The sequence below is a fragment of the Bufo gargarizans genome, chromosome 11 (assembly GCF_014858855.1).
Source record: "Bufo gargarizans isolate SCDJY-AF-19 chromosome 11, ASM1485885v1, whole genome shotgun sequence".
In the NCBI taxonomy this organism is placed as follows: Eukaryota; Metazoa; Chordata; class Amphibia; order Anura; family Bufonidae; genus Bufo; species Bufo gargarizans.
Genome location: NC_058090.1, coordinates 17,010,784 through 17,035,086, shown reverse-complemented (window position 1 = coordinate 17,035,086; position 24,303 = coordinate 17,010,784). Strand labels below are relative to the sequence as shown.

General features: G+C 47.3%; 1 protein-coding gene across 2 annotated transcripts in view; it reads right to left on the bottom strand.

The window, feature by feature from the left end:
- Positions 1–24,113, bottom strand: part of DYNC1H1 (dynein cytoplasmic 1 heavy chain 1) — a 50,700-nt gene extending 26,587 nt beyond the window's left edge. For both annotated transcript variants that reach the window (XM_044271692.1, XM_044271693.1), the window contains exons 1-40: positions 23,796–24,113; positions 21,113–21,200; positions 20,825–20,998; positions 20,019–20,274; positions 18,619–18,805; positions 18,014–18,285; positions 17,501–17,728; positions 15,827–16,903; positions 15,568–15,747; positions 14,838–14,987; positions 14,612–14,758; positions 14,389–14,529; positions 13,518–13,805; positions 13,045–13,164; positions 12,710–12,949; positions 11,873–12,028; positions 11,642–11,755; positions 11,457–11,567; positions 11,167–11,376; positions 10,142–10,288; positions 9,372–9,538; positions 8,791–8,964; positions 8,164–8,329; positions 7,868–8,056; positions 6,809–7,006; positions 6,450–6,732; positions 6,256–6,356; positions 6,011–6,170; positions 5,638–5,878; positions 4,954–5,137; positions 4,649–4,861; positions 4,058–4,296; positions 3,806–3,962; positions 3,231–3,458; positions 1,896–2,126; positions 1,171–1,311; positions 855–1,088; positions 565–771; positions 312–433; positions 60–225 (exon numbers count right to left, since the gene is read on the bottom strand). In XM_044271692.1, the coding sequence (XP_044127627.1) occupies positions 60–225; positions 312–433; positions 565–771; positions 855–1,088; positions 1,171–1,311; positions 1,896–2,126; positions 3,231–3,458; positions 3,806–3,962; positions 4,058–4,296; positions 4,649–4,861; positions 4,954–5,137; positions 5,638–5,878; positions 6,011–6,170; positions 6,256–6,356; positions 6,450–6,732; positions 6,809–7,006; positions 7,868–8,056; positions 8,164–8,329; positions 8,791–8,964; positions 9,372–9,538; positions 10,142–10,288; positions 11,167–11,376; positions 11,457–11,567; positions 11,642–11,755; positions 11,873–12,028; positions 12,710–12,949; positions 13,045–13,164; positions 13,518–13,805; positions 14,389–14,529; positions 14,612–14,758; positions 14,838–14,987; positions 15,568–15,747; positions 15,827–16,903; positions 17,501–17,728; positions 18,014–18,285; positions 18,619–18,805; positions 20,019–20,274; positions 20,825–20,998; positions 21,113–21,200; positions 23,796–24,048 (8,340 nt within the window). In that variant the 5' untranslated portion in view covers positions 24,049–24,113. The remainder of the gene's footprint in view (positions 1–59; positions 226–311; positions 434–564; positions 772–854; positions 1,089–1,170; positions 1,312–1,895; positions 2,127–3,230; positions 3,459–3,805; positions 3,963–4,057; positions 4,297–4,648; positions 4,862–4,953; positions 5,138–5,637; positions 5,879–6,010; positions 6,171–6,255; positions 6,357–6,449; positions 6,733–6,808; positions 7,007–7,867; positions 8,057–8,163; positions 8,330–8,790; positions 8,965–9,371; positions 9,539–10,141; positions 10,289–11,166; positions 11,377–11,456; positions 11,568–11,641; positions 11,756–11,872; positions 12,029–12,709; positions 12,950–13,044; positions 13,165–13,517; positions 13,806–14,388; positions 14,530–14,611; positions 14,759–14,837; positions 14,988–15,567; positions 15,748–15,826; positions 16,904–17,500; positions 17,729–18,013; positions 18,286–18,618; positions 18,806–20,018; positions 20,275–20,824; positions 20,999–21,112; positions 21,201–23,795) is intronic.
- Between the last annotated feature and the right edge of the window lie 190 nt (positions 24,114–24,303).

The window sequence follows — 24,303 nt, the reverse complement described above, 5'->3', positions numbered from 1 at the left end:
TGCAGTGCAGCTTCATGGAAACACACGGTGAGAAGATCAGATTACTCTACACTACCTACCTGCGACATGGTGTAGAACTCAACCATAGCAGCAGTAAGTGGTTCTGCATATGTGCGGAGTGATGGAATGAGCCTCAGCATTGCACGGTTAAAGGTACCATAGATCTGGGTCAATGATGCAGGTCCTGGATAGTCAACATACACCACAGGAACATGGCGCAAGAACCTAGATGGCAATTAACCCAGGTTACACCAAATGAGCTTAAAGAGAAGAGTCAGGCAGAAGAGAAAAAGCTCAGAATTGTCACCTACCTGTGGGTAAGAGGCTTTCTTCCAGGATCGGTAGGGGGGTTGCAAGCTCCAACAAACTGAATTCTTTCTAGTTTCACCCAGGTTTGATCAGATGTCCTGTAAAAACCTCCATGTTCCACCATCTGTGCAAAGATATCACATAATGTCAGATGCAAGGCTTTTCAGCCTGCATCATACAAGCAGCATATCCTCCCTAGACCAATAGGTTTTGTGACACCACATACAACTCTATAGCACACCATGATATACGCACCTGTCTGATGAAGGAGATGACCCTCTGGGTGCCATATTTGTCCATATCCGGCAAGTTGATTTCATCACAGAACAGTACCAGCCATTTCCCGAGTTGCACAGGTGCCAGGACCACACCGTTCGGTGTTCGCCGGTACTCACAGTAGTGATCGAAGGTTTTCAGAAGCAACTCTGGTGTGGTGGCACTGGAGAAGTTCAAGCCAACGACCTACAAGAGAGTAACAGGATTTTAAGGCAATGAGAAATTCAGAGTCAGGAGTCAAGAGTAGAATAGAAAGATATCAACTTTACCTCCATGTCAGGCAGAGCCCTCAAAGCACTGAAGAGCGTCATGGTCTTTCCTGAACCAGGAGGACCACAAAGGACGAGAGGTTTGTGTTCGGCCAACCATGTGTAGAGGAGCGCCTCATGCCGCACTGTATCCAGAGTGGGCACAACAACATCAGGTGCTGCCACTTTGTGAGTTTCAACTTCAATTTGAGGAACTTTGCATTGCCAAGGAACCCACTCGCCAGTGATGGAGACCTAGAGATTGGCAGCAGTGTTAAAACAATAGCTATATAGAAAGAACCATTAGATCCTCCATGAATATAAAGCAGCCTCATACCTCATAGTCAATGATGGGGATGTTGGGTGCACTTGGCAGTGGAATAGTGGTGATCCTCCTAATGTACTCTCCAAGTTCTGCCCGCATTTTCAGACGGCCATCTCCAGAGAACGACCACAATACGGCGTAGATGAGATATCGCTGTGGAAAAAAGGTATACAGATACCAAATTAAATATCAGTTCAATCCAAGCAAAGCAGTAAGATTTTACAATAACAATTACGCTCCCAGAAAAATATTTTCTTATAACACAGCATTACACTGTTCCCTCTGTTATTCCTCCTGGGAAAAAAAAAAAGTTACGAACTTACAACTGGGTGTTAGCACTTAATCCATGGGGCTCGTCCGTCACAGCTATCTGACGGTAGGACCTGAAGGCCTGGCTGGCCACATGCAATCAAGCAAAGCCCATCAGCGGCAGCCAGTGGCTGCATCACCATGCGGCCGTTGGATGCCGTGGGTGTGGCTTAGCAGCATGTGGCCGGACGCGCCACGGGGCCATGCCCTGACCCTGTCCAATCAGTGCTGTGTCCAGGAACAGCCACGGACAAGGGAAGTAACACCCAGTTGTCAAAGTATTCATAACTTGCATGAAGAACAGGAGTAGCAAGACGGTGCACAGACTCTGCAAATGTGTTATTTCATGGGAAATGCAACCATTCACTAGAACATACATCAGGAGAGCCGACAAATTCCCTTTAATTTAGCGCTCGTAAACCCCTTACCTGTATGTAGCGCTCTAACTGGTCAATTGGCATGGGAAAATCTGGGTGATTCGCGTTGTACTGGGCGATGTTACGACAGGCTTGGTGCAGCATGGAGAACAGAGAACCCAAGCATCGCAGGCGGGTCAGGTCCATGATGTGCTCCAGTTTGAAGGCGTGCTCCAGAGCTTTGATCACCAGTCCACTGGATGTGAAGTACGGCTGCAGAACTGTCGCTGCATCTCGCTGGATCTTTAAAACAAAAAAGGTGCAAATGTTTCGGGAAACTTGAGTAAAGGGGTCACATGGAGTACCCCATAATAAAAGGTTAAAGAGGTTGTCCGGTCCCAAAATCAAAATGCTTTTTATGTGCTCCTAACACCCCTCACCATGCATACATATGCCCCCAATACCTGTTTTTCAGGTCTGAACTTTCCTTCCTCCCCCGGAAGACAGACTATCCTGACAGATCTGTTTACTTTCTCCTTTTCTTGTTTTGTTGAATACATAAAACTTTATTGCTACACAAGCCTGGCTGCACTGCACAGAGATGAGTCACAGGCTGGCCTGTTCTATCCTAACTGGAACTGACAAACTGATGTAAAAAACAAAAACAAAATAAATAAAAAAAAAAAAACACACCAATGACGTCCACGTGCTTTCCACAGCCGTATGTCAGTTCTGTGAAAGATAGAGCATGTCCTATTCTGGTCCTCATAATGCAGATCTAAAACCCATAGAACTCAATGGGACTGCACACGGACAGTAACCTTATTTAGTGGATCCACGAGCCCCATCACTTATACTCGGCGCCTTTAACAATGACGTCCACAGCGCAGCCATCCAGGGCCCACTGTGACATGCACAGTATAGCGATCAGCCTCTGTGGCTGATCGCTATGCTGTCCCTCCTGCACAGCGCTTACATTGCACTGTGCAGGAGGCAGTACAGGCTTCCCATAGAAGCTTGTACGATACAGAGACTGACTGCCGGTCGGTGGTCCGGCACATGAGCACTAGCATTCAGCCTAGTGCGCTGTGAGAACTGCCGGCTGTCGCTTTCTTCGGCAGGAGACGATCCGTCTCCTGCTGGAGAAAGGAAGAGGAGACGACGGACTTTGGCCGGAAGATAGAAAATACATCAGGAGGGACCACGTGACCGGGAGGTGGATCTCCAAACTGGCTGCACTGTGGAAGGCAAGTATAAAGCCACTAACCTTCTCTCCACAGGTTAGATTTAGCCAGCAATTAGGTTTGGACCGGAGAACCCCTTTAATATATGGGATATTACAGAAACAAGTTTGGTCAGCCTGTGTTCTGATGAACCCTTGGATGATCTGGTAGATGGGACAGGTACCTGCAGCATAGGAGATGCCGACTCATCCCCTTCATCTTCTTTGCCTTTTCTCATACGTTGAGCTTCATCTTCACCTTCATCAAGTGGGATACTACGCACCCTGGCCAGGAAGTTGTTGAAGATCATGTCTGTGCTCAGAACGTCCTCGCTGAACCAGACCATGCCGCATCTAGACACAGTGGCCAAAGTGGCATATTTCAGGTCCTGGACTTCAAACATGATGCGGACCTAGGATGAGAAGACAGACCTGGTTAGTGGCCTGTACCAATGTTAGTGCAGATCTATCTGTGTTCTAAATCTGTTAGTCTTTTCACTTAGATTACATGTGCAAAAAAAAAAAAAAAGAAGGGATCGGTGGGGGCTTGACTGCTGGGAAAAACCTAAAAAAAAGTGTGTGCAGTTTCTCCCCCTCCTTTAAAGCAAATAGGAAATGGAAACAGCCAAGATGAATGTTTGGGGCCCCACTGGTCAGATCTCTTCAAGCATACCTATTTCTCATATGGTGGGAAAACTAGCTTTTGGGAGAAAAAGCATGACCCCTTTGAATGTAAAATCTAGAATAATTAGAAAATTACGTTGGGAGGCAGGCTGAGACGCTCTCCATTGGGAAGTGTGAGCAGTTTGTTATCATCCAAGACAGAGTTCAGGTTCTCAACCCATTCAGGATCCACGTCACCATCGAAGATGATCCATTGGCGCTTCTGAAGCTCCCCACGGACATTGTCAATGATCCTGTGGGCAAAAGAAGTTTAAGGAACAGGTTTGAGCTCATCAGAATCTACAGCTGCAGTAACGAGGCTGCTGTGTGGGGTTGGGAATAAACTCACTTCCTGAGAACGTGGGTGAACAAGCCGTCTGTCCATTCTCGGGTGTTTGGATCCAGGGTACCGTACAGATGGTCTTTGCTGATTGCTTTAGGATCAATGATGTGAGCAACACCTTCCACTCCCTCCAGTCTTTCTAAAGCTTTCAGCAGCACTCGCCATGCCATGGACTTGCCACTGCCTGAGGGTCCGACCATCATCAGGCCATGGTTGATTTGGGTGATCTGATAAAGCTGAAGGACCTACATGAAAATAAACATAGAATGCTTGATTACATTGCAGGTTAATGGGGTATTCCAGTTATATCAACAGGAAAAGTGATAACTATTAAACTGGTGGGGGTCAGACCACTGGGACCACTATCGATTAAGAGAACGAGCACCCTGTTGACCACAGGACCTCCAAAATGAACGGAGCCGCAGATGAAGCATGTGCCATGCCACTCCATCCATTCTCTATAGGACTGCTGGAGACAGCAAAGTTTCTCACAGGTACATAGACAAGGGTCCCCAATTAAATCGAGATCAGTGGGACTCCTAGTGGTTAGAAATAAAAGGAACCATTTACGGACATCTAGAAACACGGATCTAGTACCTTCTCCACCCACATTCCACCAACTTCTTCTCTGTCTCCGTAAGTCAGGTACATCTCCTGGCACACCTTCTTCAGCTCCTCTCGAAGAGCAGTCATTTCACCGCGGTGGTACTGAACTCCAGGGAACACATCAGACAACAGAGAGAAGAGCAGAGGGATGTCTTCTGCAACCAGCTTGGGAACCATGGTCTCACAGACACTTTGGATCAGGATCTGCACAGGAAGAAGAGTGTTAAGTCTCTGCCACCTACATGAATATTTAGTCACGCTGGCAATGCCATGAAACTGGGGATAAATGATCGTACTTCTTGCTCAGGAAGGTACTCGGCAACTTCTCCTTCGTCAACGGCTTCTCCGCGTTCTTCCTTCTCCCTCTTGATTTTCTGAATGCGCTCTCTCTTGACATTGCCGGCACTCACCAAGACGCTCTTCAGGGCTCGAAGACCAAAGTCATAGTGGCTCTGAGAGGACAGCTGTTCGTCACACAATCTTCAGGCAAAAGAATTATAATGAGTGGTTCAGCTATAAAAAGGTGTCCTAAAATCTAGCCACCAAAACGGCTAACGTTACCAAAAACATCAGACCCCAAGCTAGTATATATCCCTCCATATACTGACTTGGGGTCTACAGGGCAAAAGTCAACATTTTACTAGGCATCAGCCCATTTGTGGTAGGGGCTATATAACCTTAACATTTTGAGCTTCACATGATCACAAACCTGTAAGTAGTTAATACTACATAGACCGGACAGGTGATGAGATGTTTAATGAGTGAATTAAGCCTAAGGTTGGGACTCCATGTTGCAGCAGGGCGAGAACAGGGAAGCCTAACTGTGGTTGTGGAGCAAGTTTAAGTGACTCACATTGATCTTGGACACAAGAACCCGAATAACCACTGCAGCATGGAAAACCTAGCCTAATGATTGGCTGTCCAGGTCATCTTTTAGTACATTACAGCAGAGACATCAAAGCATATCCACATTTACTCACTTGAAAAATGGCACAATTTTGTTGGCCAGCACTTCGGCTGTCCGGAAGCCTTGAGAGTACAACATGACCTGTGCAATGAGCTGACGGTCAGGTTTTGTCATGGCCAAGCTGCGGAACAGTTTCTTCAAGTTGTCAGGCAGGTTGGATCTTCCGGCATAACCAGGGTTCATGGTGATGAAGATAGCCATGTCAGGGCTGACTTTCACTTGTTTGTTGAGCAGTTCACAGGTAACTGTGAGAGCTGAAAGACAACAGAACGACCATTATCTAACAAAGTATGATCTTCATTGCCGAGAAAGAGGTTTCCTTACTGCGCAACAGGTTACCCAGAATACCCCTTTTAATTCTGGCACCAAAGTTTGCCAAAACTTACTTTTGTCTCTGTTTGGATCGGAGTGTTCCCTTAGGGCCTCCTGGATGCACTGCACCTGCTGAGAAACCGCCGACAACATGCGTTCCTCCAATCTGTTGAATTCGTCGAAACATCCCCAAGCTCCGACCTGGCACAGACCCACAAAAATGCGACCCATGGCCTGAAAGATAGAGAAAGAGGATGGTCCAGGGAATACCATCATGGAGACATGGGATCGGCATGACAGCTTTCAAAAATTCCTTTACCTGGAAGTCAAAGGTTTCGTCACAGTTGAAAACCAGCACAAATCGGCCAAGTTGGTGTCCAAGGGCTTTGACAGATTCTGTCTTTCCAGTACCTGCAGGGCCTGTTAAGCATATCCACAATTAACACAGTCGCACCCTATAGACCGATACAGACTTGTTAATGTCAGCGTTCTAATAATGGGAAATGTACTTACCAAAAGGTGACCCTCCGAGTCTGGCCTCCAGAGCCTGGGTCATGGTCAGGTAACAGCGGTCAGTCAGAGGGGTTTGCACAAGTTTATCCTGGACACCCAGGTATTCAAAGCCATAGTTGAATTTTGCATTTGCCATCTGGATGGAAAGCTGCTGCAGAACATCAGTCTGCTTGGGATCAAAGTAGAACCTCATCTGGCTCAGCCACTCGAATGACTTGGAGTTGTCAACTCGGAGTTTCATGAGGGATCTGGTGACATCTCTCTGGTGCACCAGTTCTGTGATCTGTGGAGCAGTACAGTCGTTAGCTACGACACAGAGACATAAGAATTCATCAGATTAAAGATAAGTTAACAGTTACCAAATGTTCTAGTTTCCTCCTCCGCAGGGGTGGCTGCTCCATCAGCACAGAATCCGCCAAGACGTTCAGTGTGGCCTCCACGTTGACCATCACACCCTGCATGGGTTTGGAGTCACCTCCTCCATTGGACATGTTGCTGAGAGCAGACTCCACATTCTCAGACCAGGCAATCTGAGCTGAGAGGACCACAAGCTGAGCCTATGGGGAAAAAAAATAAATACATGTTAAGTGCTATACAGTTAAAAAAAAAAAAAAAAAACACAATATCTATGTCCATCAATACCTACATATAGTACTTAAAATTGTACTTTCATATAAAGCAGGTGTGTGCACAATTTAAGGGGTATTCCCATCTTCAGTTTTCATACTTACCTTCATCCAGCCCAACGTTCGCTTGCTTGATTGAAGTCTTCTCCTGGCCAGGCCGCGCTTGCGCAGAAGACTAACGGTTTACTCCCGGCCGGGCAATGTCCTGAACGCGCACGCGCCATGGTGACTTATTCCTTGTACAGAGGCGGCGTGCGCAGCTCTGTACTATACTGGCCAGGAAGAAGTCATCATGGCGCATGCGCGGTCAGGAGATTGCATGGCCTGGCGAGAATCTTCAGTCTTCTGCGCAAGCGCGGCCCGGCAGGATTCAACAGGAGAGGTGGCCGTAACAAAGGGAGATGAAAGACAACAATCAGGTAAGAGGGGACTTATTTTCTCAAAAAGGGTGGGAATTGGGTAATAAGATGTATTTAGAAAAATGATCACTGTCAAATCATTAAGAGATTTAACAGTGATCATTGTGATGGGAATACCCCTTTAAGTATTTTCTAAATATACTGCTCCTGAACTGCAAGATGAGGTGGCCATGGTCAGTGTTGCTTATATCCATAAGCTAGGAGACAGAGTATCCTGCTGTCTTTTAGGTTCCCATATCGACCTAGCGCTATATAATCACCCTTCACAGTTTTGACCCGTGCACTGGATATTAGTGTCTAGAAGACACTATAGGACCACATCTTCGAGCAGCTCTGAGGATGGACCATGGCTACCACCGGAGGTGAGATTTACCTGGTACTTGTCAATCCAGGAGATGTACGTGGCAGGATCGATGGCTGTGGACTTCCCAAAGATCTCAATTTCAGTCACTGACTCGGCCAGCAGTTTAGCCAGAGTGACTCTCATTTCTTTCTCCACCAGAGTAAGCCACTCATTGATCTTTGGATGCTCTATGATGGACACTGGAGTCTTGAAGAGCACCTGCAAACACACACAAAGATCACAGGATGTATTTAATACTTCAATCTCTAATACGCCCTGCGAGTAGAAGATCCCGCCGTCTTGATGCACGTCAGTCTAATCTTTACCTCCTCTCCTTCCCGTGAGGAGATCCCCAGCACAACAGAACTGTCTTCATTCAGGATGATGCTGGACACACCAGCAAACATCTTCTTGAAGTGTTTCTGCAGTTTGGCGACATTTTTACTGTTTCCGATGATCTCCAGAAGATCTTCATCACCGACAAAGTAGAATCTAAAACATGGGTCAGAGAGAAGCCAAAAATATTAAGATCCATTTATTTCTGATTCAGCAGACAGACCATGCCCAGAGGATTTCTGGAAAAAACGTATGAACGCACAGTCTCAGACTGCACTGGCAAATCAACCTTTTTTCTAACAAATAATGTATGGCGTGCTGATCATTAACGTCAGATTCTAAGAGGTTTGGCCAATGGGCGGCTAGTCTTAAGAAAAGTAGCCACATGTCAGTCCTCATGAATGAGAACTTTGCCTCCTTTCTACTGGGAATAAGGGGCAGTGCACCGCTCTTTTCTCGTAGAGCGGTCAGCCCCCTAAGAAGGAGGAATCAATCTTTCATGGGAACGCCTCTTTATTAAAAAGGACCATGCCATTTCTAACTTATGAAATGATTCACTCCAAATTGTATAGGTCAAAATCTGAAAAGGTTATGGTAACCACAGCCTCAGAACTCACCGTGGGAATGAGGAACGCTCCCTTTCCAGATATTCTCCAAGAGCTTTCTGGATTTTGCCCAGTAAATCAGCCAATCTTTCCAGAGATCTTTGCACTCCTTGGATGTTCAGAACGTCCATGACGAGAGGAGACTTTGTGACCTTCTTCATCAGTGACACAAATTCTGTGCTGATGCTGCAACAACAAAACACCACTATACATTTAGAGACTTGATCATTGCAGAGATTCATCAGTCTTATAAGGGCTTGTTCATACGGTCAGGATTTGGTGAAGATTTCGGCGCAGATTCTGCACTTATAGCCTCATCAAATCTGCACATTCAATTCAAATGAATGGGGTGTCCTATATCCCATACATTTGTGAAAGAAATCAGTGCGGATCTGTGAGTTGGCACTGCCGAGAAAAAATAAAAACATCCGTGAGAATGGGCATCATTCCCATTGCGGATTTAGAAAAGACTAATCTTCATGCAGATCTGCTGGCACATCCGCAGCAGTAACCCTAGTATCAGCCATGAATCCATAAGGAAAAATGAGAATTAAAAAAAAAGAAAAGAAAAAAAAGAAAATAAAGGGACATACCTCTGGAAACGCTGCGTCTCCACAGGAAGCAGGTGTTTGATGTCAGCGCTGCCAGTAAAGATGCCTTCCAGGTAAACCCAGCGCCGCTGGACATCGATCCACACATCGAAAAGGGACATGATCCTGTTGAGCTTATCTTCCCAGCTCAAGGAATCTTCTTCAAAGACCTAATAAAGAACATAAGACTTATGAATGCAAGAGCGGATCCATGATGGTAATTTATCCCCTTAACGACCAGGCCCCATTCTCTTTATTTTTTAACTCCCCACATCCCAAAAATGATAATTTTTATTTTTCCTTTCACGTAAATATAAGAGCCCTTTGAGAGACAAGTTGTAATTTTCAATGGCACCATGTCTCCTATTGGCAAATGGGAAAGAGATTCTGTGGGGTGAGCTCCCTCCCTCTGCCTAACTTCACAGATGATGCGATAGCCATTGACCGCAGCATCTGCGTGGGTAAACTACCGGATTCAGCGTCATTGCCGATCCTAGGCATTGAAGCCAGGTGTGTGCTGTATAATACAGCAGGCAGTTGCCATGTACAGAGCGAGCTCCGTGTGTGAACGCACCCCATGCGTTAGTGCCATACAAGTACAACATTATATAAGCACTATTCAAAGGAAGTTCCATCCATGTAATATATGGATCGTCAGCCTCTCAGAACAGGAGCTTCTCTTACCAATAAGAATTCTGGCTCATTGAGAAAGATCCCAAGGTCTTATGGAGAGAGGCTGTCAACGGCCTTAACGGGGAAGTGTAAGACAGTACCTTGTAGTAGGGAGAAAGCTTCATGGCAGAAACGCTGTTGATGTGTTCCTTGACTTTATTGAAGAGATCGTCCCAGCCGCGGATCAGGCGACATTTGTTCTGGTAGTTGACAAGATCCAGTTCATAGGCGTTCCACACTTCTCGGATCTGGACGCAACAAAAAATAGACGGATTATTAATAAATCCACTATACCCAGTGAAGGAAAGGCTTCTACACTAAACTATTAAATTGAATAACTTACGTGTTAGCTAAAAATCAGAATTAAAGTTAAAGGGGTTTTGCCATCTCAGACAATGGGGACATATCACTAAGATATGCCCCCATTGTCTGAGAGCTGCAGGTCCCACCTCTGGGACCTGCACCTACAATGAGAAAGGAGAGGGAAAATTAGCCGAGCAAAAGCACAGTGCGCACTCGGTTATTTCTGTCTGCCCCATAGAAATGCATGGGAGCAGAGGTCGCGTGTGCGCTCCCATTAACTTCAATGGGAGCAGCGCTTGGTGGTGGACGGACCCCGGGAAGTCTGGGGTCCTCCTGCCACTGCTCTCCCCGCTCCGTTCTCATTGAAGGTGCAGGTCCCAGAGGTGGGACCGGCACCTATCAGACAATGGGGGCATATGCTAGTGATATGCTCCTATTGTATGTGATGGGAATACCTCTTTAATAATACGGTCCATGCAATGTTACCTGTGAGCGACTGCATCCTCTATGACTTGGGGGACAGATTAACACCTGTGTCTGCACCCAAGTCATGGACGATAATGCAGGCATGGATTCCTAGAGATTAGTGTTGAGCGAACTTGTGTTTTAAGTTTGGTATCTAAAGTTCGGGTTATCGAAGAATCACATTATGGATTCCGCTACCACAGACCATAACGGAATTTTGAATCCATAACGCGATTTTTCGATAACCCGAACTTTAGACGCTGAACTTAAAACACAAGTTCGCTCAACACTAGTAGATATCTCGCACAAAAACTGCAGAACATACTGTAAGCCAAGATATCACAACCCTACTATTTACCTGCTTCAAGAATTCCTCCAGAGCCATTTCTCCTTGAGCAACCAGAAGGACATCCTTGACAATTGCCTCATTCCTTTGCAGGTCAACATCCCAGATCTGACCAAGGGTGAGCTCGGACACCACCCAATTGACACGCAGCCTCTTCATGAGCTGCTTCCAGTGCCGATCTTTCAGGGCTTCCGACTTCAGTTCGATCACCAGCATGTTCACCTAGTAGAAGCAGTAGATGGCACCTTAGTATCGGTAACATTCGCCCAGCAATTGAATTGCAGATGGGATCAATGTTTCACCTTCATGTAACCCTTCAGAAGTCTCTGGACGTATTCATAGGATGCATACTGACGTAAGCGGGCAGGGAAGTTCTTCAGCTGATTCAGCAATCCATCCAGGCTCTGGCGTAGCTGTAAAAAAGCACAGACGGTGATGTAAAGCAGTCCTGTTTGCATGGGGATACTTCTTCTTGGAGGTTACATACCTTGCGTGGTTGCACAGACACCCATGGCTGCTCCTTCATTTGGTCAATCTGTTCCCATACTTTGGAGAGTTCGGACCAGACGCCCTTGAGATCTTGCAATTCTTCCAATGCAACCTGCATGGAAAAAAAACAAAAGCACTCAGTAAAAAGTATTCAAGAACGCACAGGCTGTATATCACTAGGATGATATATGTATATAAAAAGCTAAACGAGGACAAATCAAGTCCTCACCTGAACACGCTCTTCGCTGCCGCTCAGCAATCCTGTGTCGGTCAGCTCCAAGGCCTCCTTGGCTTTGGCACATTTTTCCCGGTCATCTTTCAGTCTGCCAAACTTTCCTTCGTATATTGTGAGGGCTTGAAGCGCCTCCTCGGGTCGCAGGCTTCCCTGAAAAATTAAATGAGAAGTCAGAAGCATCAGAGAAAAATGAGGAGCATTAAAACGTGCAGGTTTTGGGGCGACTGTCCTCCAGCCCTAAAAGTTTGAAGTTTCCAATGGACAACTACACACTGATAGAACATTTTTGCTGCACAATGAAAAGTATAATGCTAAGGCTTTATTCACATACAGTCCCAGCATATACCTTTTACACAAGTCACTGTCTACCATACGTCATCCGTGGGCCACCATTTTAAAAGGGGTAAGGCCTCAAAGTGAGGGGATATTGATAGAGAATGCCATCTCTATTATCGGTGGCTGTGCTTAGCACTGGGGTCCTGGGTTTGGATCTGACTACGGACAACATCTGCATGGATGTTCTTCCTATGTCTGTATGGGTTTCCTTCCACACTCCAAAAAATATATGAAATTGACCCTAGTGTGCGTTGGGGTGGAGAGCCTATAAGGCTGCAACAGTCTTCCCAGGGAGTCGCTCCAGTTAATGATAGTAAAGGGGCCTCTGTGCCAATTTAGTGCTGCATATCATGCTATACATAGTGTCTGACTGTATTGGAAAGCGCAGAAGGATGTATGTGGTTCCATATTTAGGAATGTAGTACACCCCTGTCCCATGACCGTTTATTTTCTTTGTCTGGTTTGTAACCTGAACAGAAACCACAATGATCTTACACCGACAGGCTTGGTCTTCTCCCAGTCAGTCAGCAGATCGATAGATCGGCTCTCCACAGCTCGGTCCTCCTGAACGATCTTCATCTGCAGATTTGCCACTTGCTGCTGAATGGCAGAGTCTTTGCGCCGCATGATGTCATTAAATGCACCCCATTCGCCCTCAATGTTGTCGATGTAAAGCCAGGACGATGGGAACTGGAAGCGCTGTTTCTCCAGCAGGCGCTGTCCGTTCCTATAGAGCTGCAGGAGGGAAGTGCACATTAAAGGGGGCAATAATGTCAATAGTAGGACATTAATAAAAAGATGGTAACATATAGATTAAGTGTCAGACTTACATCAACTTGTTTCTCAAACTGCTTGATCTTCCGCTTCAGAGACTGCACGTAGGTGATGAAGGTCACAGCATCAGATGTACTAGCAGTGTCCACTGAATGCTGCTCCAGCTCTTGACGAGACTGCAAGTATAAGGAGACATAGTGAGGAACGGACGGCTCCGTCAAGTGTACTGGCACATTATATTCTCAGCCTGTACCACGGAGGGTACACGGCATGCCTCTAGGGCAGTGATGGTGAACCTTTTACAGACCGAGTGCCCAAACTGCAACCGAAAACCCACTTATTTATCACAAAGTGCCAACCTAAAAATTGCTGTGGATTAGTGGCAAAACCCGCAGCAGAATTATTCTGCCGCATCTGGACATACCCCAGGAGGACACCCTCATTTTTAGGGTCACCTATTCGTAAAGGACAACCCATTTTCAGGATCAGAAGGAGCCCCCCCCTCATTAAGACCCATACGAAGACTCACCTTGGAGATCTGAGAATGGAATTCAGTCATGTTATTCCCAAGCATCTGCCCGAATTTGCTGAGAACCTCTTTGTGCCAAGAATCGTATTTCAAGTTCACTTTGGATTGGACTTTTCCGTAGTCGATGATGACTGGACCAAATTCCTTTCTGGTCTCTGCGTTGTCGAACGTCCCTCTGGCCTTTCTGATCTGAACCAGCAACGCCTGCCATTTATTCAGATCTTCTTCCAGTCGATTGTATATGTTTTCCGCCTGCATGTCCCACAGGCACTGGTACTGCAGCCACACCTGCGGAGTAATGAGCAAATGACAAACTTCAGTTCTATACCTAAACATGTAAGAAATAAAATCCAATAATTCAGCATTTTTGTATTACTGGAAATTCTATACCAGAACAGTCATTTCACATGTGTGGACTCCCATGTGACAGTCAATATGGAGACCGTACAGTAAGTGCTGAGAAGTGGACAGTCTCTAGAGATTCCAGTACCGGGTTATTTCCCTGTTAATCTGGCACGGGAATATTTTTGGTGTATATGGTTCACAAGACCAAGTGCTTAACGTCATATTTTTTTTCTCCTGCAGAAATGTCCTATCCTTTTCCTCAAAACAGACAATTTGACATGTTCAATTTTTTTTGCGGGGCCACGGAATGGACTTACGAATGCAGACAGCACACGGGTGTGCTGTCCACAACTTCTGCGGCCCCACTGAGATGAATGAGTCTGCATCTGATCTGCAAAAAAATTCAGAAAGGATGCCGTCCAAAGCCTAAAGCCTTGTGCATGGACCCTAATGGGGATTTCTGAATTTCACATCTATTTGTACTAAGTGCACCAGATGTCCCATTTAACCTATGGCCTTCTCTTACCTTGACGTACTGCTCCACCTCTGTGACAATGTCCATAACGGCAGAGTAAGCTTCCTCCAATCCAGCAGGCCCATCGGGCATTCGGGTCAAGGCGTTGCGATAATACTTCTCTTCTTCAGACAGTTCGTAGTGGACACCCACCTATCTCACGGCACAGAGTTACAGCTTGTCAGGTCTAATTAAAAACAGTGGGTGCGGAATATATCTATGGAGGTGAACTTACCTGGTATCTCTGACTCTGAATTCTGGGTAGAGACAAGATCACCATTTTCCAGGAGAACAGCTCTTGATACAGTTTGTATCTGCAGTCTTCAATTGGTGGATTCAGGTAAATGACCTGATTGGTGATGCGCAGCTCATGGACAATATTCTGCAAGGAAAAGTCAGAGGCGTTCAGGTGGGAGAACTGAGGAACATCCAGTATTAATGGAACGGTAGACTTCACTTACCTTGATTTTCGGTTCACCACCTGGTTTGTGGCTGACCTGGGGAGCATCGGTGTCCATATCAACTTCTGCTTTGTCGTCAACCTGACCCATGAGGACCTGAGTCCACGTTTTCAAACCAGCTTGTAGACGGACTCCCAAGATCCTTTCAATCTATATGAAGAAAGGACACAAGTCAATTCCAATACTGAAACCCACCCCCAATTAGCAAAATTTCTTGCAACTCTGTCCACAAGTTGTCTATGGTACTGCATCTCAGCCCCATTCACTTCGCACAATCTGTGGACAGTTGAAGCGCTGTTCTTGAAAGAACCAGACATGATTTTCTAATCCTGGACAAAACTTCTTGAGGAGACCCAGCAACCATGCAGAGTCTTATAGGCAATATTTCCTAGGGAATAGTCAGCAAATCAGCTCTCTTCCATAAGGAAACAGTTTCTAGATAGGTAACCTGTAAAGTCAATGTCTGACCCATTAAGGAGTCTTGAAACATGACTAAGGTATGTCAGCCAAAGCAGAAACACCCATATGTAGACCGCACCGATTCAGAGCTTTTGCTCCCTCATCAGTACAGAGTAGAATACGGGTTAAATGGGCTTTAGGCCTTGCATGGTACTGGTTCACTCACAAGGATCCAGTTGGTTTCGGAGAGTCTTACATTGACTCCACAAGGGAGCAGTGAACACTTGGTGTCACCCTCTAGTGGCAGAGTTCACATCTACATGACAATTACCTCCATATCAAGTTTGTTGACCCAGATGGGAAGGTTGGAATAAGAGTGAAGGTTCAAGTCATCCACAGCCTTTTGGACTCTGTTCAGGATCTCCGAGAAGGTTTTGTGGTCATACAGGCAGGTTTCTAGAGATCGAACTTCCAAGTCGATTTTCTCTTCGATAATGAGCAGGTCGTCAACCTGGAAGAGAAGGTTGGTCACTAAAATGCTACGTACAACTCTACTGGGGATGGATCACAAGCATGGACCTAGTGTATACCTTTTCTTGGAAGTTGAAGACGGTCTCTGCCAACCGCTGGACATATGGGTCGAGCTTGTAGGACTCCCATACCAGAGCGATGCCCTCGGCGATCAGAGCCTGGACTTCTTTCTTAAGTCCTGCAACCAGCAAGATTATGGTGTTGCGTTCTTCCACTTTTTCACATGTACGCTCGTAAGTGCGGACGCTTTCAATGAGCGAGATGGCGAAGGGATACAGCTGGTTGGCCTGGTGGGCCTTGTTGACAATGGCCAATGGGACGCGGAAACCGAGCCACTTCAGATTGCGGACTTCCTTGGACAAAGTTATGATTTCCGGCAGGAAGTTGACTTTGAGCTTGAGCACGTTCCCACTCCTGCCCCTGGCACGGGTGCTTTCGATGGCAAAGATACGTCCTGCCACTCCTAGGTTGCGTTGTTGAACTTTCCTTGCCCAGTCGTCAAAGATTTCTTGGGTATTGAGCTTCATACGGAAACTGTCGCCATCTTGCTTCAGCTTTTGTCCTTCAACATGGTTCTCCCACCCTTTGCCAAGGACATCTTCCACCCGCTTCATGTAAGCCGTCAGCTGCCGGTCAATCTGTTTGGCCCAGATTATGGAGCCAGACACCGGAGGGAGGTCTCGGACGTGACTCATCTTGCAGGCCTGACTTTGGGGGTACTGCACTTTGAACTTGTCATGAAGAGACTCAATGTCATCTTTTACCCGCTGTATGAGCTGAGTCTGATACTCCCGGATGGCTCCTCTGATGTGGGGTCTAACAAACAGAGCGTTGAATCGTGAGAAGATCCTGAACATTTCATTGGCATTCTTCGCTGTGCCAAGCTGATCTCGCAGGCGGGCAGTGATCCTGGTCTCTACTCTGTCGATTCTTTCATCGTATCTCTTCAGAGCGGCTTCCCACGCTTCCGTGCCTTCTTTTGAGACATCTAAACCATCAACTTCCTTGACGTTTTCATAAGCGAGATTTACTTCCTCGATGGCGTTGGCATCTGCCGCATCAAACAGGACTTCTGCCACCTTCATGTCCTGAGGCTCTGGGACTTCCCCCTGGTTCTGTTGAGCGACAGCTGTGACCTATAGAACAAAAGAAATGACAGTTTTCATATGCATGGTCCAAGCTTGACCCAACTGGTTTAAAGGTGTTGTCCATAGATCCTCAATGAGGCGGAGTGGAGAGCTGCTAGATCGAGTCGTCCATATATTAGATATATTTCTGAATGGCCACCATGGACTGCACAGTTGGTTTAATTCTTTGAAAATAGCAGGCGCTTGCTTATTTTTGGAACTCCCATAGAAGCAAATAGAGAGGGCTGTGCATGCTTAACTACCTCCATTCATAGCAGCTGCAAAATGGTTGGGGGGACTCTATTCAAGATGGACCCCATAGGTCGAACCTGCACCTAGCGGACATTATGGCACATCCTGTCATCTCCAGTGTCACCACCTGCATTGTATACTAGAAGGTCACAGACCACAAGTATTAGTTCACGCTTTTATTTATTTTCTAAAGTGCATTGTGCATATTGTAATGGGACCACTAAAGTAGCAGACGCCATATACGGGACACCGCCAGGCACCTCCCCATTCTAAACATGGAGCAGCATGTCAGTGGCACCGTAAATGGCAGCATGTACATGCGCCATCCTTTGTAGCTAGGAGATAAGCTTATACCTGAGGTCTCAGCACCCGTACGATGACCGCTCGGAGCTGTTCATGCTGGCGCCTGAACTTCCTCATCTGGTCCAGCCGCGCCTGCAGCTTCCGGTGAGCCGGATTAATCCTCCAAACCATTTTCAGGTTCTCCTCTCGCTTCCGTTTTACGATGTCTCTCAAAAGAACTTGAAGTTTCTCGTACTCGTCGTCCCAGGTTTGGAAGACTTCAAAACAGGCAACCATGACCTAAAGAATAAAAAAAAGCGTTTTAATATTTTCAAGGGGTTGTCCACAAATATAGCAACTTCTTAATATACCAGGGACAACAGATAATGGTGAGGAGCAGGCCTGAGCGAATCGAGCTTCATATCATAGACCCAAAGTCGATTTGTTCAAGCCTAGTGAGGAGACATTAGGGTCATGGTACCTTTAAGAAAGCACCTAAAATGCAGTGGTCTCTTAGACACACAAGGAAGAACCCCACTTGAAATGATCTCGTCATGGCAGATACCTGATGTTTAAAGCTCGTACCTTCTCAAACTCTTCATAGGCCACATGCATGAGTTTTCTCGTGCCCAAGACTTTCAGGAGCTGAGAACTGAGATCCCTGGAAATGGCTTCGACCAGTCTCAGTGCCCTCTGAATTGGGTATTTTGTGTTCCTGATTTTCCGGAGGTGGGTGAAAATGGCGACTAGAGCCTGCCTGATTTTGTCCAGCTCGGTGGCGGACAACAGGTCATTCAAGGGAAAGTCCTTCATCAGCGGGTTGTAGTCATTCACTGTTTCCAGGGCTTGCTTCAGGCCTGGGAGGAGAGAAGGAATGGAAAAGGTTAATGGCCATTTAAAGGGGTTGTCTTCTCTCTGATGCACATCTGCACTACCTGCAGCACTGTGTCACATCATCATCTAGTCCAGGGGTCAGCAACCTCCGGCACTCCATCTGTTCAGAAACTACAACTCCCAGAATGCTTTATTTACTTCTGTGGGAGTTAGAACAACTGAGCATGTTTGCAAGCTGGGAGTTGTAGTGTCACAGCAGCTGGTGTGCCAAAGGTTGCTGATGCCTGACCTAGTCCAACGTCATGTGACTGCCTGACAGTATACCAAGGGGTAAGGGTTCTTCTCAGAGACTTTACCTGTGTCGGTGTCAAAGCTCACAGTGGCGTGGAAACGCTTCCCGTGCTTCAGGATGTCCAGTGTGAGAAGAACCTCAGGGCTCTCGCGTTTCTCTTGAATACGGTATAGCGCCCTCTCCAGGTTCAACCAAAAACTGATCTCTTGCAAAGCTGTTCCAGAAGCCGGGTCACGATCCAGTTTTGTCACCTGCAAAATAAAATGTCAGATTCAGTCCAAAGCTGAAATGAAACTGCAGACACTGTACATACATTACTTCTCCTGTACTGATCCTGAGTTTCCTCCTGTATTATACTCCAGAGCTGCACTCACTAGTCTGCTCTGACACCTGCAAAATAGCAAGTGCACCTCTGGAGTATAATACAGGATAAGTAATGTATGTACACAGTGACTGCATCAGCAGAATAGTGAGTGCAGCTCTGGAGTATAATACAGGATGTAACTCAGGATCAGAGTACAGGATAAGTAATGTATGTGCACAGTGACTGCACCAGCAGAATAGTGAGTGCAGCTCTGGAGTATAATACAGGATGTAACTCAGGATCAGTACAGAATAACCATTTACAAAGTAATACTTTTTATGCAGATTTTGCAAACTTGTGAACAAATACACCTACAACTTGACTTTGACATGTGGGTCGGAGGCTTTGTTAAAGAGGACCTTTCACTACAGCATAAACTAAAAACTAACTATATCAGTGGGCAGAGCGGCGCCCAGGGGTCCCCCTGCACTTACTAATATGCCTGGGCGCCGCTCCGTTCGCCCGGTATAGGCTGGCTATGAGCTGTGCGCTGCGATTGGCCAGCGCTGCAGCAAGGGACACGCCTCCTACAAGAAATCAGTCAGAGGGAGCGCAGACACCGGAGCCTATACCGGGCGAACGGAGCGGCGCCCAGGCATATTAGTAAGTGCAGGGGGACCCCTGGGCGCCGCTCTGCCCACTGATATAGTTAGTTTTTAGTTTATGCTGTAGTGAAAGGTCCTCTTTAAGAGCCCGAGTCAGACTTAGTTAAAAATGGCGGACCGTATACAGCAGTCGAGGGGTCCCATTGGGCACCATTCACGTCCATCATTTGACAGAAATGCCACATTTTCATTCTGCTCCTATATTGGAAATTCGCTGAGATCTGAGCATCTGTTATATATTCTCTTATGAGCTAAACAGCCCGGACTCCAGACCGACACATTGTAGCAAACTACCAGGGCAGAAGACTGATTTGTGCTACTGTTTAGACTGGCGGCAATTGTAACAAAACCTGCGAGAAGTTAGCAGGTCAGGAGTCTGGATGTCAAGACAAAAGTTCTCATTCACATACAGCAAGCAGGGATGTTACAACGGTAAGGGACAGAAATATATAAGATTTTAAGATACATGCGTATACCCGGAGAATAAGAACATACCTTTTGTATTTCCCGAATCCAGCGGTTGACGCCGGACTGCAGCTGGTTGAGGAAAGTTGGGTCCTCCACCTTGTCTCCGAAGTCAGTGACTTTCGGCTTCTCGCCCCTCTCGTAGCACTGCTTGGCCACGTTGGTGATGTTGGGGTGGATCATCAGGCTGATCTCTGGGATTTCAATGTTCTGCTGAAGATGCAGAAGTCCCATCTCCAGCTCTGCAATCTTCTTCTCCACAGACGGAGCCATTTTGTCGCCATCTCTGCAGACAAATCACACACGGCGTTAGCGCGGACGGAAATAAGAAGACTGCTTGTGACCAGTGCTGCTCAGCGGTTGGGAGTGGGGTCACACACCCTAATAGGGACCCACCACCACAAGCCTGAACAGAGCTGCACTCTGTATGTACACAGTGACTGCACCAGCAGAATAGTGAGTGCAGCTCTGGAGTATAATACAGGATGTAACTCAGGATCAGTACAGGATAAGTAATGTATGTATACAGTGATTGCACCAGCAGAATAGTGAGTGCAGCTCTGGAGTATAATACAGGATGTAACTCAGGATCAGTACAGGATAAGTAATGTATGTGCACAGAGACTGCACCAGCAGAATAGTGAGTGCAGCTCTGGAGTATAATACAGGATCAGTAATGTATGTACACAGTGAACTATATATATGTATATTAATATGGTGATCAATAGGTGGATGTATAAGCAGGGGGTTTGGAGCTGTGTAACAGAAGAGACTATAGAAAGTGACTGGTTAATAAAATAAATCAGAGCTCATGTCTGATCTGAAGCGCCTCTCACCTGTCCGCTTTGCCCGACTCACGGATGTACGATTTAAAGAATGGGGCGACCGCGTTGCTGATGAAGGAGTGCAGCGTCTCGTAGGGGGAATCCTCGCTGAGTGTGAGCACTCGCAGCTGAGAGGAGATGGGTTTGTCAGCGTCGATGACGGGGGTCCTCTTAATAAATGCCAGACTGGAGGGAAAGAAAATACCACATGAAACATGCGCAACAATCCCCCCGACCGCCTCTCTGCAGCCGCGACGCCCTCCGATAATCTCTCCCCCGCCATCTGCTCCACCGGGTTACCTGTTGGATTTCAGTCCATAGTGGATGTCGATGTTAACCCTGTACGAGATTAACTCTCTCTCCTCTTCTCCCTCGTCCCCGACGTCCTCTGTGGAGAGAAGAACAGTGAGTCAGCGTCATTGTGATGCTTGCGTGCACTCAGCAGCAGCAGGGAGCGCGGGGAACGGGCACCAGTGAGGTTTTTGATCTAAAAATCATGATCTCCGAGGACTGTACTGCAGCACCAGCGTGCTGAGCCGTCAATCACACCGCAGCCCCGCCCACATCCAGTCCCAGAAGGAAAGTTGCTTTTATCCTGTACAATAGCAGACACCCAGGAATGGCATATAACCGGCAGCGTCACGGCTGTACGGAAATAATTCCCGCTACGCTTCTCTTATAAACGTGCATTAGAAGGACGGCGATAAATCAATCATTTCCACATATAAACCCGACAGCACCCAGATACAGTACGTACAACGCCCGGGTTCTCTTTTAATAGACGTGATGATCCCATGACTCCACCACGTCCTCCTCAGACTGACGCCAAGTGACTCCACCCTGTGATCCCAGCAGCAGAGGCGGCAGGACTCTAAGGCTACATTCACAGGACGGACAGTAAAAACGGATACACTGTCCGATTTTCCGTTCATACTGGCCATTTTGCATTAGCTTTTAACACCTGTGAAAAATGGATACATTTCATGGTTTTCTTTTTTAAATCCCGCACCCCTACAGTGCCCTCAGTATATGGCCCCATTCACACGGCCGTGAACCGCAAGACACGGCAAAAGATAGGACACTGTGGGCGAAATCATGGACACAGAAGCCCACCGAAGGGCTTCCGTGTGTTTCCAGGTCCATGTCCTATCCTTTGCAGGTCACGGACCAATAGAGGGCAATGGGTCCACACCGAGATGCGGAGGGCACACGGTCAGTGCCCGTTTTTTTTTTACAAACCCATGGTTTGCTGTCTGCAACACAGGTACGGCAGTACTACAGTCGTTTGAATATGGCCTATATAAGGCCCCTCTGTAGTGCGGCCTGGACATTTAATGGCCCCCTTACTGCTCTCAGTATCGATAATGCCCCCCGTATACATGTCCCCATAGTGACCATAATAATGCCATAAAAAAATAAATAAAAATAATAATCCCTCATCCACTTGCACATGTGATGTGAGGACCCGCTCGTCACAGGGGGCAGCAGAACCTGGCATCACATGATGGGACGTCATGACGCTGGAGCCTCCGGTGAGGAGCGAGTGTCCCCACACATTCAAGTGGATGAGGGATGTTTTTGTTTTTTTTTTAACCCCTGAACGGCCCTTTTTTCTCTCAGTGTACCCGTTTTTCATGGCCATTAGACAAACGCACTCCGGCTCCTGTCTAAACAAAACTGTGATAAAGGGGCCCATTGATTTCAGTGGGATCCATTTGACTGTGAAAATGGTCAAAAATAGGATATGCTGCCTTGAAGAAACTCCGCGCAAATTTCTGTTGCGTTTCCGCACCAAAAACCACATGTTACTTGTAGTTTTTGGCGCAAATTTAATATGGTTTTGCTGCAGATCTCACCCTTGAATTGAAAATGGCGAGATCTGCAAACATAAAGATAGAACCCGCACCGTGGGCACGCTGTAGATTTCAAAAGCCGCACAACAGCTCAATTTCCGCACGGAATGAAAAAGCAAATACGAATGAGGTTTGTCTAATCTCGCACAGTTCACTGGTGCTGTATTAGGCCTCATGCACACGGCCGTTGTTTTGGTCCGCATACAAGCCGCCGATTTGGCAGCTCGGATGCGGACCCATTCACTTCAATGGGGCCGCAAAAGATGCGGACTGCACTCCGTGTGCTGTCCGCATCCGTGGCTCCGTTCCGTGGCCCCGCAAAAAATAAATAAAAAATATAACATGTCCTATTCTTCTCCGCGCTTTGCGGACAAGAGTAGGCAGTTATATGTAAAGGCTGTCCGTGCCGTTTCGTAAAATTGCGGAACGCACACGGACGCCATCCGTGTTTTGCGGATCGCAACACGGTCGTGTGCTTGCGGGGGCGCCGTGCCGCAGGCTGGAGGTTACTGGGAGATTGCTGTGAGTCAGACCTTGCTCTCCTGTAATTCGCCCACTGGCTCCTGGTATTGCCCATTGGCCCAGGTAGGTTTAGCGTTAGGTCACGAGCTACTTGAGAAACCTTGGCGCGGTGCTCGGGCTCAGACATGTCCTCCAAGCAGAATATGTTGGCTAATCTCTTAATTTTACACCAGTACGAGGGTTAGAAGACCGCAGAGTGCACTGGTCTGTTATTAGTATATTATTCTTACTGTTTATCACATCCACACATTTGCTATCCTGTGTAGGATGTCCATTGTGGTACTTGTGGTCCGCTACATCCCCCACTGTAGGCATTTTTGCTGGGCATTGCCATTAGTAGCGCACCACAAGTATGGGGTGGAGCACTTCCTGCTTTTTTAATACCACGCCAATATGTCGTTTCTATACAAAAAGTTGCACTGAGGGTGGCCAGGCACCACAAAAAAGGGTTCATCAAGACACAAACATCACCTGTCACCTAGAATAAAAGGGTGGTGTGAACGGCGCCCAGCAGAATCTGCGGCAGGGGCTCAACAGTGCAGTGCGGCAGCCAGCCAGCAGGGGCGCCATCCTCCAGCAGGCCGGGGCTCTGGTGACAGCCGCCTCACCTTTCAGTGTCGTCCTCTCCACCAGGACTGTGTGGATCTGCGGATCCGACAGGAATTTCCTCATCTGCTCCAGGGCACTCTTCTCCTCCAGCGCAGCCTCCAGGGAGGCCGGGGCGTCGCCGCCATCTTCCAGCAGCAGCGGCACCAGCTTTCGGATGTGCTTCTGCAGCACCGAGGTGTCTGCTACATTCTGCACCGCGGCCGACACCTCCAGGTTACCGGAGCCGTCATCTCCGCCGCCCGTGTCCGTCATGTCTACAGCTCCTCTCCGCACGACAGCCGGGAAGCGAGTGACAGGGAGAGGCTGCTCTCCGCCGCACAACAGAGAGGAGGAGGAGCCGCCACCGAGCGCGGGGGCTCCTGGGAAATGAAGTCCAATCCGCCATCTGTGCTCTGTGTTTGGGAATTACGAGAACTACGATTCCCAGGAAGCAGCGCGGAGGCTGGAGACAAGGCGGCACCGCAGCATTACAGAGCGCTTTTGTCTGCCTGAAAAAAGATGGTGTCA